At 37.1% G+C, this 15,765-nt stretch overlaps 1 protein-coding gene across 1 annotated transcript; it reads left to right on the top strand.

The window, feature by feature from the left end:
- The first annotated feature begins 3,947 nt into the window (after positions 1-3,947).
- C5H3orf38 (chromosome 5 C3orf38 homolog) lies at positions 3,948-15,109 on the top strand. Its single transcript, XM_012534071.3, has 3 exons — positions 3,948-4,640; positions 7,517-7,755; positions 9,239-15,109. The coding sequence occupies exons 1-3, from the start codon at positions 4,514-4,516 to the stop codon at positions 9,809-9,811; spliced, it is 939 nt and encodes a 312-aa protein (XP_012389525.1). The 5' UTR covers positions 3,948-4,513; the 3' UTR covers positions 9,812-15,109.
- Positions 15,110-15,765: the final 656 nt, after the last annotated feature.

The raw sequence follows: 15,765 nt of genomic DNA, 5'->3' as shown, positions 1-15,765 counted from the left end.
GTATTTAGATAAAGTTATTGGGGTTATCTAGACTTTCCATTTTTTTCTTTTCTGAAATTTGAGAAATGCTGGGAAGCAATCAAATATTAAATACACTTCCAAGATAAATTAGATTGCTTTCATAGCATAAGGTCCATACTAATTCAAGAATCAACTGATAACAAGGCCAGAAGTTTGGGCTATATATCAATATTTAAAATGGAGGCGATCCAATAGTACATGGAATAAAAACTAAAGGGAGAGAGGTTCATGCCTTATTTATGGGTGCTGCAACTAGAGAAGAAATTACTGTGTACCAGGTTACTTTATGTGTGTTACCTCTTATTGTTAAAACAACCCAAAGGTAGATATGAACAATGCTTTTTAGACACCAAGGCTCAGAAAGATTAAATAACTTGACTAGTCACACAGCTAGTAAATGGAGAGGTGGAACTGAAAAGTCGGATGTTTCCTCCTAAAATCCTGCCATGCAGTTTCCATTCTGCCATGCAGTTTTCCCTACAAATTGTAGAGCATGAGTGGATCTAATATATCCAGATGGAGAGGGTTAGTCTTGCCTAAGGATCAGTGATTTCACAAAGGATGAAGTCTGGTACGGACATGGCTGTTTGATGGTCCATTCTCTTCTACTAGCAGTGATTCTTAAGAGTGTGGTCCCTAGAAGAGCAGAATCGCTATCACCTGAGAACTTGTTAGAAATGCTAAATTTGGGGGAGTTCCCTGGCGGTCCAGTGGTTAGGAATCTGTGCTTTCACTGCCATGTCCCCAGGGATCGGGGAACTAAGATCCCATAAACCATGAGGCGTGCCCGCCGCCCCCCCTCAAAAAAGAAAGAAATGCTAAATTTTTGATCAGGTGAGGGACCAATCTGTCATTTAACAAGTCCTCCAGGTAAGGATTGAAAACCACAGATACAAAGCAACCAGTTTCTTCATAAAGTATTAAATTTATAGAGCCTTAGAAACTCAATTTCCAGGACATTTAAAGAAGTCCCCTATTAATAGGTACTTAAATAACTACTGTTGAATGAATGGATATTTTAACAGATCTACTACCTCCAAACAATTCTAATCTAGAGAACTTTTTTCAAAGTATTCAGTGATTGAAACTACCACAATGTAATTTAATGAAAACAGCTCAAAGATGTGTGATCAGCTATATTCAAATTCCAGCATGATAGTTTTAAGGCAATTAAGTGTATCCCACTGAGCTCAGACTTCCACATCTGTTAAAAGGGGAGAGCCGTTCTTGCAAGGTTAAGAATTAAGCTCCTGAAGGGAGCTGAGGCCTTCCTGTTAGTGATTTTACTAACTTTCTTGGTTCCAGCCAAAAACAGCCATGCTGTTTTATTCCTACTACTGCTCCCTTTACCTGTAATTCTTTTTCCACCCCACTCCTCATTCTTTGCTTTATCTTTTTGGGCATCACCACCCTCTCCAGAAAGTCTAATCTCTTGACAATTCTGGATTTCTCTATTGAAACCTGTTTCTCCCAGTCTTCCTCCTCTCAGTAAACAGCAACTCCAGTTGCCCAAACCAAATCCTTGCAATCATCCCTGACTCATTATCGTGTCCTTCACTCTCACCTGGACTACTGTATTAATCTTCTAGTTGGGTTCCCTGCCTCTACTGTTGCCCTTCTGGCAGTCTGTTCTAGACACCAGCAGCCAAAATGATACTGTTTGAAACAAGTCAGATCATGCCATTCCTCAGTTTAAAATCCTCCAATGGCTTTACAATTCATTCATTCAACAAATACTTATTGCATACCTACTATGTGCCAGCCTCTGTAATAGACAATTGAAAAAAAAATAATAAAAAAGAAACATAAAAATCCCTGAATCTCAGAACTCATATTCTACCGGGGGGGTGGTAGGGAGGGGGGATAAAAATACAATATAAGTGCTATAGAGAAAAATTAAGTGCATAGGGAAAGTATAAGTAAGCATGGCATTGTAGGTGGTGTTTAAACAGGATGATGATAAAATATGATGATAGCACCTCTTTGATAACTGTTGAGCAGGGATAGTAATGAATGAAGTTAAGGGAAAGAGAGCCACTCATATATGAGGGGAAAATGTGCTAGGCTGAATAGCAAGAGCAAAGGCTCTGAGGCAAGGACCTGCATGGCAAGTTTAAGGAACAAAATAGCAAGGGAACCACTGACTGGTCTGGAGTGAGAGACTGAGAGAATAAAAGGAAATGCAGAGAGAGGTAAAAGATAAAAGCCAAAGTTTTTACAATGGGCTGCAAGACTCTAGACTGTACTGATACAGTAGCCACTAGCCACAAGTGGCTATTAAAATTTAATTAAAATTCAAATAAAATTTAAAATTCACCGGCTGAGCTGCACTAGCCACATTACAAGAGCTCAATAACCATATGTGCCTGATGGTTACTGTATTAGCTCAGATGCAGAATATTTTCATCTCAGAAAGCACTTTTGGACAAGTGGTTCTATATCAGTGGTTCTCAACTTGGGGAATTTTGCCCCCCCACCCCAGGAAACATTTGAGGAACAAGGTATTTTTGGTAGGGGAGAGGAGGTGCTACTGGCATCTAGTGGGGAGAGGTCAGGGATGCTGAAGCATCCTACAATGTTGTGGGACAGACCCACAACAAAGAATTATCCTGCCCAAAATGTTAGTAGTGCCACGGTTGAGAAACCCTGCTCTAGATCAATCTTGACAACTCCAACCTCACCAGTCACTGCTTCCTCTTTGCACAAGCTGCTGCAGCCTCCTGGCCTCCTTCCTACATGCCAAGCACTCTGTTCTTTCCTCAGAACCTCTTCTTTTGCTTCTTTCTAGAACACTCTTCTGTGGTTCAGTTTCTCACTTTTTTCAGGTCTTTCCTTCAATGTCACTTAGAGAAGCCTTTCTTCACAGCCTGTATAAAATAGCAACATCCTCTCCTCCATCCCTCTCTTTTTGATTTCTCTCCACAGAATTTCCTGACATAGTATAGTTTCTTTTATGTTTATTGTCTATTTCCTTTCACTAGAATACAAGCTCCAAAGGACTTGCATTTGTTCCCAGCATAAAGACCAGTGTCTGGCAAATCATGCTCAGTAAACACATTTTAAAAAAAATGAACGAATGAAAAAGTTGGGCATGTCTTCTTCCATTTGGTTCCACACCAGTATTGTGAGCACTTATCTCTTTATTTGCAACACTCCCAAAAGCTCCTTGAAGGAGGGTCTGTGTCATTTCTCGGAATCTTCAATATCTAGCATAGTAGGCACTCAACGCTTAATGACAAATGAAGAATTGGTATCTGATGAGTAAATGGTACCCCCAGTAACATCCACTGGCAAATCAGTTTAACCATGGTTTGAATGCCTTATTTTAAAGACTGTATTTACAGTTCATTTTGACTATTTAGCTGTGATATTTTTTTTTAAAAAGTTAAATCTGCTCACCTGTATCTGCAGGTGTGTACATTTCAGCTACTAACTGGCAATAATCTAATTAAATGTTAAAAATCTAAAATATGGCTAAAACAATGGAAGGAGACAGAAGCCAGTGACAATGCGTTGAAGTCTGAAGTTTCCCTCTCGTGAATGTTGACACCAACAGTGGTAACAATAGCTGATATATACTGGGCTTTTTCTAGGCGCCAGGCACAGTTCTTCACCCCCTCCCTGCGCTTCAACAACCCTATGAGGTAGGTATCTCTACTAGATTCGTTTCGAGACAGAAAACTGGAAGACCAAAGAGCTTGCTCTCGGTCACAGTTAGTAAATGACGGGATAAAACCCTGGTAATCTGGCTTTCAAAGACCCCAACCTTAAACTATTCGTGATACTGCCTCGCCTAAAGCCAAGCCGGCGAGAATAAGAAGGGAAGCAACAGCGGACCGCAGCTTGTTGGGGAATTTAAGTCAGCTGCAAGGCGGGCAGGCGTGGCAGGATAGGTGATTTTTTTCCCCTTAACTTTTCCAAGTGTAATGTTAAACAAAACCAAATTGTTTTAACACAGAACTACGTAATTTAAGAATATCAAACTACAGGTGCTCCCAACGCAGAAGTGGCTGCAGAGAACTTTCGAGCGCTCCCGGGGTCCCGGCCCAAAGGCGGGGAGAAGACGCCTCCATTGGCCGGCCCCGCGGCATCACGGGAGCTTGTCTTGCGCTGGGGCCGCTGCCGGCTTTCCGCGCACCTGCCCTGCGCAGCCTCCCAGGCGTTCTTTTGGAGAAGGGACTCCTGAGGAGTTTAGGTTTCGTTTTCCCTTGTGGAAGGTCGATGTTCCCGGTGTAAATGCGGAGTTTCCCTAAAGTGAGACCCGTGGGACTCCACTCAGTCCCCGAGAGCCCGGAACCACCGGTCGGAGCACCGCGTTCCCTTAGTGCCCTCATTAACGATCACTTACGCGCCCACGGCTCTGGAATACCCGAGGCCTTTTGGCTGCGAACAACGGGAAGAGCATTTCCGGTACCTGTTGCCACGGCGCCGGCCCAGTGGGCCTAAGGGGGCGAAGTTATTGGCGTCCTCTCCCCGCTTTCTGGGGGTAGAGATGTCGGGGCTCAGCTACTCAGAGATGGAGGGCTGTCGTAGCCTGCTCGGTCTGTTGGACAACGACGAGATCATGGCCCTATGCGACACCATCACCAACCGCCAGGTGCAGCCGGAGGACCGCCAAGGTAAAGGTAGACCCTTCTCCCCAAGGGCGGCCGTCCCTCCCCAGACCTCACCCGGCCCCCAGCTGGCGGGAGCGTGTGAGTGGAGGCCGTGGTAGGCCTCCTTCCCAGCCCGTCCGGGATTGCGCTTGTGCGGAACCCTCGGGAATCTCGGCCCCTATAGCTGCTCTGTTGCTTCAAATGCACGCTGAAAATGGCGCTGCTTCCAGGTTTTATACATTATACGTTGTGGGCAAATGCTGCTTGTTTCGAAGATGCAGAGTACGTGAATAGTGATTTTGTTTGTTTGTTTTTTGAAGATTTCCGGGGAGTCAGGGTGTTTTCCATTTTCAGTTTGGATCAGCTGAGGAGTGTCAGCCGCTGCTCATTTTCTTCAAGCTTGGGGGAGGATATCTATCATAAACACTTTTTATCAGTGTGCTGCGTAAAATAACTACTGTGATAAAAGAGCAGATAGGATCAATCCATGTCTCTTTGGATCCAAAGTTTTTCAGAGATGATTCTGTGTACTAGGACTACATTACTTTCAGAGCCAAATAAACATTTTGGTAGAGTAGATTTCATGGATTATAAATATTCAGTGTGGTTGTAATGTAATGAGTAGCTTAAGCATTTATGATTTTGTATATTACCTGGCTAGTTATATTTTAAATTTGCTGAATTTTAGTTTAAAATGAGAAAATGTCCGCCTCCTGTATTAGCATATGACTTAAGTATCTACAAAAGAGTCTGCCTTTTAAAACTGTCTTTCTCTGCTTTTAACATTTCTGCCATTTAAGGTCATTCATTTGAAAGTGAACCAGGAACACTAAGTGAATAAATTTCTAAGAATTTAGACTGAAAATAATTTTAGACTTAATGTAGTTCTTTGGCATTTATATATTTTACATGCTAATCGCCTTCTAACAGTCTTGGTGAATGTGAATTTAAAATTGTAATAGATAAAATTGCTGAATTTAATTGACGGTGGATCCAAAAGCAAACAAGAAACGAAACTACCCAGTACAAAAATGTTAAATGATTTGAAGTCATTTTTCAGAGAGGAAAAAATAATAAGCATATTGAAAGATACTCAACATCTTTAGAAAGCAATGAAATGAAAACCAAAACTACATGGTGCCTTTCATATGTACCAAGTTGGCAAAAACTAAATGTAAAAACGTCAAGTGTTGTTGATCTTGTGAAGTATGTCGTTGATAACTACTGGGGGAGTGTAAATTAGAACTAGTACTTTGGAAAGAAAACAAGTTCGATATTATCTCCTTAAATGGAAGGTTACTTACCTGAGCTTCTCAAACTTGAATGTGCCTATGTGTCCCTCAGTGATCTTGTTAAAATGCAGATTCTGATTCAGTAGTTTTGGAGTGGGCCCAGAAATTCCACATTTCTAACAAGCTCCAGGTGATGCTCATGCTGCTTGCCCCTCTGGGCTGGGAGACAAGTGTGGAAATGTCCAAAGTAATAGTATTTGTAATTGGATACACATAATAAAAGTCTATAAACGAAAGGATAGATACCTTGTGGTATAGTCTATAATTACCTATGGTACAGCTCTGAAAATGAATTAACTACAGCAGTGTCTAGCCACATAGATTAATCTCAGAAACATTAAAAGTTAATTATAGAAGACTATATATATTGATGGATTAGATTTATAGAACATTCAAAGAAATACCAAACTATATTTTGTAGGGATACATAGTTATGCTGTACAACTCTAAAGAAAATCGAGGGAATTCTCTGGTGGTCCAGTGGTTAGGACTCTGAGCTTCCACTACTGGGGGGCCCTGGTTCGATCCCTGGTCAGGGAACTAAGATCCCGCAAGCCCGGCAGAGTGGCCAAAAAAAAGAAAAGAAAAGAAAAAAGGAAAGAAAATCGAGAGAATGATAAAATTTTGGAGAGTAGCTACATGTGAGGTGAGCGAGGAGAGAGAGGGAATAGCATTAAATAGGGAGAGGTAAAATGAGGCCTCAAAGATACCAGTAATTCCTGTGTCTTAAGCTGTGTTGTGTGTATATAGGAGTTCGTTTTATTACCATTCTGTATACCTCACATATGTAAAAATAATCTTTAGTCTGTTGTTTAATAGAAGTTCTTTAAAATTAAGAGTCTTGGTTCTGCCACTTCTTAGAAATATGATTGTTGATACTTCATGTATCCCTGACTTTTGTTATCTGTAGAGTGAGGAGATTGAAAAGTATTGTAATTTTACCTATATTTTAGGGATTGTAAATGAATTTAGTTCCATTGACCTTATTAAAATTTTTTCTTCTCTTATTCAAATTTTTCTTAAAATACAACCATTCTTTAAAAGAAAATGCTTAAATTCACAATCTCGTATGAGAAGTGAAAGGAAGGAGGAATTTTAGGTGGGGAAATTTATAAAGAAATTTTTTTTAAATCCAAAACTTGACAACCTACTTCCTTTTTTTTTTTTTTTTAATAAATTTATTTATTTTTGGCTGTGTTGGGTCTTCATTTCTGTGCGAGGGCCTTCTCTAGTTGTGGCGAGCAGGGGCCACTCTTCATCACGGTGCGTGGGCCTCTCACTATCGCGGCCTCTCTTGTTGCAGAGCACAGGCTCCAGACGCGCAGGCTCAGTAGTTATGGCTCACGGGCCCAGTTGCTCCGCGGCATGTGGGATCTTCCCAGACCAGGGCTCGAACCCGTGTCCCCTGCATTGGCAGGCAGATTCTCAACCACTGCGCCACCAGGGAAGCCCCCACTTCCTGGTTTTTAGAAATGATAACCGTCTTATACAAAAGCAGTAATGCCATGACAAGAGTTTATAAATATTATTCGATAGAGTTTCTGCTGACCCTGGACAAATTTACAAGTGACTCATGATTTTCTATTAATCTTCATAATTTTCTTTTAGATGCCATTCATGCAATATTAGTGTACAGTCAAAGTGTCGAAGAACTTTTGAGGCGTAAAAAAGTCCACCGAGAAATCATATTTAAGTACTTGGCAACACAGGGGGTTATTATACCTCCAGCTACTGAAAAACACAATCTTATTCAGCATGCAAAGGATTACTGGAAAAAGCAGTCACAATTGAAATTGAAGGAAACGCCAGAGCCAGTTAAGACAGAGGACATTAGACTCTTTGAACAGGTAAAACAGACCTTATAGTCATATCCTGAACTGTAGTTCTGTGTAAAAATCTTTAGATACTCCTAGATCTGGAATGATGTGGTTAATGTTTTGTGTTTTTTTTTATAATTTTAGCTTTACTTTCTTTTTTTTGCATCCTAAAGAAAGAGCAGTAAAGCACCTGAGACAAAGTGTTTTTGATATTTAGTAATGTATATGTAATATTCTATTGATTTGTGAGAAAAAATGTTTTGTATCCCTTTATCAAATGGGGACTATTGATTTTTAAAGAGAATGGATAGACTACAGGATCAATTTAATCTTAATTTAGCCTCTGGTTCTCCAATTTCTTTTTTCCACTTTAGAAGAATGCTGTTGTAAGCCCTTTCTCATTTTGAAGACTTTCTTTGGTATTAAATTGCAAACATTTCATGAAAGAAACTTCAATTTTTTTTAATTTTTTTTATTTGTTAGCTAGGAAAAAAAATCCTGTTTTAGTAATTTCCTCCAGCTGACATTGGCTGTTCGTATTTCTTTTTATCTTCACTGTACATTTTAAATATTGTGTGAATATTTAAATATCGATTGAACCTTTAGGTAACTTGCAGTTTTTAAACTACATACCCACATTGAATTAATGGTATTTTACAGTGAGAGAGGTTTGCCTTCACATTAGGAAAGGAACTGCTAAGCCTTCCTTAATGTACTGAAAAGAATGTTGACTTTAAATTCATATAGATATGACTTCGTATTAGGGTCTGCTGTATACTAGCTGTAAATGAGCAAGTAAGGACCTTTGTGAGCCTTGTTTATAAAACGGGCATAACGATAATATCTGTGTCATAAAGCTTGTGGAGAAAGACGGAAATAGCACTTAAGTGCCAAACACAGTGCCCAGTACATTCAGTAATAGCATGTGCCCGGTAAATACAAGATCTTTCACCACCTAGATGAGGTACTGTGCTCTGGAATACATTGTTGAATAAAATCTAGCCTATCAGGTGTATTTTTGCAGTATTCATTTTGGAAAGAAATAATATAAAATAATCCCAATCATAGAAAATAAGCAATTTCAATCATATTAGAAGTGTCTGTTTAAAGACGTGTTTATTATAAACTTTGCTGCATATAAAATATACCACAGTGAAGTGTATTCATTTACAGCATACAGTTTGAAAGTTTTGACAAATAACACACCTGTGAAATCACTGCCACAATCAAGAGAAAATGCTTATGTAAATCCTTATTATTGGCTCTTAATTCATGCTGATATTTTAAGAGACTTTGAACCTTAATTTCTTAGAGGAATTTTCAGAAGTTTAAGCTGAGAAATTCTAAAATGACCTCCCCTTTTTGAGAAATAATTTACTGTGCAAGATGGGTTCAGTGAGTTCACAGGTAGTTCATTTCCTTTCTGCTATAATTAGTACCTTAAAAGTTAGCTATCAAACAGGCAAGATAGTAAATAGATACAAGAATTAACGTTGGTTTTATTAATCAACAGGAGAAAGAAGATAAAAAAGCTGAAAACGTTGATTTTCGTCGATTAGGTGAAGAATTCTGTCACTGGTTCTTTGAACTTCTTAATTCTCAGAATCCTCTTCTGGGACCACCTCAAGATGAATGGGGGCCACAGCACTTCTGGCATGATGTCAAGCTTAGGTTTTATTACAACACATCTGAACAAAATGTGATAGACTACCATGGAGCAGAAATTGTGAGCCTTCGTCTGCTGTCACTAGTGAAAGAAGAATATCTTTTTCTCAGTCCCAACCTAGATTCCCATGGACTGAAATGTGCTTCTTCTCCCCATGGTCTAGTTATGGTTGGAGTTGCTGGGACTGTCCACCGAGAGAACACTTGTTTGGGCATTTTTGAACAAATTTTTGGACTCATCCGCTGCCCTTTTGTGGAGAATACTTGGAAAATCAAATTTATCAACCTGAGAATTATTGGAGAGAGTTCCCTTGCTCCTGGAACATTAATGAAACCAGCTATTACACTTGAACCAAGTGATCTAGAAGCCTTTTATAATGTAAACACTTTGTGTGGTCCAGTGAAGGATGACTCAGTGTAAGGCAGGCATTGGATAGTGAGACTGGAGACCAAACTTTATCTAGTGGAAATGAGGCACTGTTGAACAAAAGAGAACTAATTTTACCTAGCCCTTGAAGCATTGAGTACTATATTTCAGTCTGAAAAATCTTCTATACAGAAATTCTTCCAAATACTACATCAGTAATGTCTAAGTGATTTCAGATTTGGGGATTGACATATTTTAGTTGAAATGTCTTTCTTGACTACAGACTAACATGTTATGTGAACACTTGCCTCTTTCTACTTGAGTTGCAGCAAATGTTCTGAAGGCTTCATGCAATTCATCAAATAAATCCCACTTTAGATGTAACTAACTGTGTGCCTTAGAAACCAGTTAATATTTTCATTTTACTTGGTGGATATTCTGCTAATATCTGTACTTGTCATGTGGGAAAAAATTAATAGTGTTCAAGGCTTCCCCTTTTAATTTTCTCATTTACTTTTGTCTAAATCTGGGTAATTTTACAAATGCATCTCATGACAGTATTGCTTAAAAATACAAATTTTAGAGATGTTTACTGTAAACTCAGTAAATGAGTAAGCTCACTTTCTAAAATGAGTAAACTCTCATTTTAGAAAACTTGAATGACATTCTTATACAAAAAGTCCAGTAATTTAGCTGGTAGAAAAAAATCTAATTTGCCTTTCAAAATATTTGAGGAACATTTTTCAGAGTTATCTGCTGTTGTCCAAGCTAAATATCTTAAAATCTGCAACACTTTCTGAACAATTTTGGGCAATGGTAAGTGCTGTTCTCAAAACAGACTTTTTTCTTTATCTAAAGTTTCGGCTAACAGTTTTATAGAGCATTTATTGTAATAGCATATAAAGGAAACATACTATTGAAAATTTTTTTAAAGGTTTGCCCAGTTCCTAATTTAAATGAGTTACTGTGTTTTCTCTTGAATGATTTTAGAAGAGGTGACCAAAAAAAAAAAAAAAAACATATATTGAGATATACTCCCACATCATAAATTAAAATTATTAGGATTTTTTTAACCTCTTAATTTGTTTTACTAGATTTGAGTTACCAGGTTAAGTTGCCAGGTTACACAGTTGGTTTCAAGTTTAAATTCCTCATCACCCAGGAGCTACTTGCTGAATCTGAATTTAATTAGTAATTTTAATTTACAAAAATCCCATTTGGAAAAAATTCAACTGGGAAATGTGATGAGGTATTGTTCATATTAATTTTTTTAACTTTAACTCTGCTCATGACCATCTAGGGTAACTGATAAAATTTTGGAAGCAGGAGGAAAATATTAATCTTTTTTTTTTTTTAGTCCTATGCCTCTTACGAGGAGTACAAATTGGTATGTCCTAAAATAAGAACTTAATAAAGAAGGGAAATCCCTTTTTCTACTGTAAGAATAGTTTTTTGTTTCGATTTAAACCTGTTATCTTTTTCTTTAAGTTTGAAGTATCATTATAGCATGTTATCGATAAATATACAAAGTAAAGGATAAAATTTGAAATTATTCCCATCTGTTTTCTTTGTGCTATTGATGTCAAGTATTATTATCAAGAAATAATACCAAAGATGCTCAGGATGGGCAGAAATTACCTGTAGATATGTTCAGTACTGAATTTTTGAATGTGTAATGCTCAAGGAAGGCTGTAATCTGCATGTTCTTTTAATCACCCTTAAAAATGTGAAATCTTTCCGATAGACCAAATGAGAATTAGAGCTATATTTTATTTCCTTTGAATCCCCACCGCTGGGCACACAGTAGGACCTAATGTCTAAGTGAATGGGTGAATGAATGAGCAAAAGAAGCTTATATACTGTATAAAAGACTTTTTTGCATGTAGATTTTGTCTTTGGCTCTAGTCATTAGTGGTGGTTTTGGGGTTATATCATGTTTGAGTTTAATACGTGAATACACAAACTTTTAGACCCCAAACTAAGATTTAGGATAATTTTAACTTTCCATTAAAATTTACTGACTTTCAAAAGCCCAAGGTCAGAGTAGGATATACTGGAGGGCCCTAAGATACCTAGAAACCATTATAAGGGAAGTGTATACTTCCTATTCAGAGAAAGAAGACCTAGAAGAACTGAAATTTGCTCATGAAGCTTAAAGCTTGGTCAGGCCTTTGAGAAGGTCCAAAAGCACAGTGCAGATTGAACGCTACTTTTACTACCACTCACTACTCTGTTTATGTTAGGGAATAGTAGAGACTATAGCTTTGTCTAGTACTTCATTATACTCAGCTGGTATTTGTGAAGTTTGTGGAGTAAAGTAGTAAAGAATACAACTAACTCCATAGTAATTGGGTGGTCAAACCAGGGGACACCCGATCTTTATTTACTGGAGGCTGATTTGCTATAGCCAACAGTATACATCAATATCCTTTTTTGTTAAAAACTTAAAAGTAATAGTTGTATTGGGATGTTTTACTAATATCCAGAATACCAAAAAACGTATTTCATGTGTCTTACTAAAATACCAAATAATAGAAAAAAAGCCGTATCTAATTTATTAAATCAACTTGAAAATGGCAAACAGGAAAACATTCTTGAGTTTTCAGAAAGGCAACATTTTTATGCTAAAGGAAGGCTACTTAGTCCCAGTAAGAAATTGTAATAGCACCCCAGAAAAGGATTTAAAGAATAATGGTTTAACTAAATGAGATAATCAGAAACATTGTGTTTTAACAAAATGGCTCTTGTGGCTTAAAAGGTCATAAAAATGAGTGAACCATACCTTGATGTTTTTCTCACCCTTTCACTGTTTTTTTGGGTTGCAGGGGATAGTCATTGACCTTTTGAAAAAGAGAGCTATATTCTTTCTAGAAAAAATATGTTTGCATATAGTATTACAATTTTTGCATATTTCATTGAGTTCTTGGACTTCCCTGAAGCACATCTGTGAGTCCTAACAGGGATCCTTCTGCTCCATATTCAAATCCTGCCGTAATAATTTTATTTCCCCCATACTACTACTCTACTGTGTTAAAAATTAAAATTATTTTTAGAAACTTTTGTGCCCTTGCCAGAGTCCTTAAGCTAGAGGACTAAATTTTACGAACGAAAGAATAATCTCTAGAAAGTCTTGTCAGTTTATGATAGTTGTTTGTATTTTGTTTTTCAATAGATGTTAGCTATTAAGGCAAAACCTACTGCAGTACTGTCAAGTGAAACATGAATGCAGAATTCATTTTATTTGGACAAGACAAGTTCAATGAACATGCTTTGGAGAAAGTGATAAAAATGTGAAAAAAACAATGTTCTTAAGATCTTTACAAAACTTTATCCTAAGGAGATGTTTATTTGGTAATGTTTGCATATTGCTAATTCTAATGAAAGATTTTAAAAATATGAACATTTCTTCTGAAGGGTCTATATTTGTGATCAGCTCCCTCCCCCTCTCCTCCCCAACCCTATTTATAACCTTTGTATATAGCCAGTTTGAAGGTACACAGCCCAGCTGTAATGCTGGGAAATAAGACTTATGGATCTGGGTTCTCTTCAAGTTTATATGCATATATTTATTGAGCATCTACAATCTGTAAGTCACTGAATCAAATATAAGATAAAATAATACATCAATAAGTTGATTTACCTCAACTTCTCATGTTGAATTCAAATCTCAGTCTCTGGGTTTAGATATCTTAAAGTGAGAGCTACATTAGGCCCTTTGCTAGAGTTGGAAGGAAAATAATTTCAGAACTGTGTCAGAGTGCACTAAATCCTTTCAGCTTTACTTTTTCTAGTTTGAACCTTTCCTGTAGTCTTTCAGTAAAGTAATATTAAAATTGAGTATGATGTTTACTGTGAGTTATAAAAGCCTATTTTTTCTTGCACTTTATTTTCAATCTGACTTTTGCTACTCCCTTATTTTGAAAGAATTTAAACTCGATTCCTCATTTCCTCACATGTAAAAATGAACCAGTTAGATGATTTCTAAGGTCTGGAACAATTTTGTTACAGGTTACACGATTTTGTGATTGTATGCCTTCTCAGCAACTTAAGAATATTACTTTTAAATGGATTTGTAGTTCATTATTAAGGAAATTCTTTTATTATTTTGCTTCCTCATAAATCATGCTCATTGAAAAAACAAAGAATGAAAAATGTGTTTTTCAATCATTTTTAAGGATATGTGTATAGTATGTTTCTATTTACAGAGGAAATAAAAAGATTAAAAAATTACAGATCATATCTAGAATAGAAAAGGGAAAAGTATGAAGCCTTTAAAATACTGTCCTACTTTCTAATCACTAGAAATGCTTAAGTTGTTTGAAAAATTGATGTTCTGTACAACTTTTTTGCTTTGTTGCATATGGTTAAAATATATGTCCATGTTTTAGTCAAGAAGAGTGTAAAGTGGTTGACAGAAGGCCAAATTATAGACTGCCAGCAATCCCTAGTAAAAATAAAGAAGTTAATAAAATAATCAAATACAGATGACTCCAAGAGATTGAGTAGTAGGAGTTGGCAAATATTTAAGAGTGACATTGGAGACAAGTGGCAGATTTGGGGTAGGATTTTTCTGTAGGAAGCATGGCCCTGGATGGATACTGCTCTTAAGATCACTGAAAGTGGGGCTTCCCTGGTGGTGCAGTGGTTGAGAGTCCGCCTGCCGATACAGGGACACGGGTTCACGCCCCGGTGCGAGAAGATCCCACATGCCGCGGAGCGGCTGGGCCCGTGAGCCATGGCTGCTGAGCCTGCACGTCCGGAGCCTGTGCTCCACAACGGGAGAGGCCACAACAGTGAGAGGCCCACGTACCGCAAAAAAAAAAAAAAAAAAAAAAAAATCACTGAAAGTTATTCTAGGAAGTGTAATGGAAAAACGTTTGTTGAGCAGATAGGAGGTTTTGCTGTACTGACTGCATTGATTAGAGAAGTACAGCTTTATGATAAAATGAGTTTAGAATGCAGAAACTAGATAACGATAGAAAATTTTAGCATGTCAGGTCCTTTAATGCTGGAACTAGTAATAGAACAATCAAAATCGTTGAACAGTAGACTCCTAGAAATTAAGAGAAATGTAGAATAAGCCATTATTTTAATTCTAAGAGCAGCCTTATACTAGAGCAAGAGTTTTAGACTGAGGAAACAAGTTGATTTTAAATAACATATCAGTGTTTTCTCTTAAATGTTCTTTGAATTTGGTAAACATTTATTGGGCACTTACTATGTACCAGGTATTTTAACAGAAGACAGTCGGTACATAAAGTAGCTTTTTGTTTCTTCTAGTTTATGTTTTTCCTCACTTTAACTTGTATAAAGTAATTTTACTGTTTAATAAAGAATTTATTTTATTAGAAAGTGCTTCTCTGTGATCTCTCATTGAGATCTCTCTCTTACTACTTTAACTATTGTCATCTTTTGGTGCTTAATCTAAATTGTAGGTAAAATCCTAACCTTCAGATCAGAGCAATGCTGCTAAAAGAATGGAGACCCTAGTAAACAGTTTCACAGTTCAGAAGGAAAAAAATGTACTGAAACATTTTTTTTACATGTATTTTTTGCACATAATTCACATATTTTGCAAATTTTAAATGTAAGATGATTTTCATAAAGTCTCATTTTTTAAAACGGTGTTCTGTTCTTAATGTACATTCATTAGATACATATGTATGCAACAAGGACTGTGTTGGTCAATTTACTCTAGCCAACATGAAGTCAACAAGGTGTTCATCTTCACTAATGTACTTTCCTATTAATTTTCATGTTTATTAAACTTGCATTTTACAATTGATACTCCTTTATTCCCAATTCACATAAACGACTTACTGATAAATGATAAAATAGTACAAATACCACCATTCATAAAAATTCCATAATGTAAATAGTGGAAGGAACTTCAGTGTGAATGCAGAGTTAAAAATCTGTATATTCTGTGCAGGAGATTCTGTGAGTGTGATGTCTTCAAAACATCAACTGAACCATATAAGGAAGGACAATGATAAACATCCAAAATT

The sequence above is a fragment of the Orcinus orca genome, chromosome 5 (genome assembly GCF_937001465.1).
Source record: "Orcinus orca chromosome 5, mOrcOrc1.1, whole genome shotgun sequence".
In the NCBI taxonomy this organism is placed as follows: domain Eukaryota; kingdom Metazoa; phylum Chordata; class Mammalia; order Artiodactyla; family Delphinidae; genus Orcinus; species Orcinus orca.
Note: the sequence above shows the minus strand (reverse complement) of the source record. Positions and strands in the feature narration are given on the sequence as shown.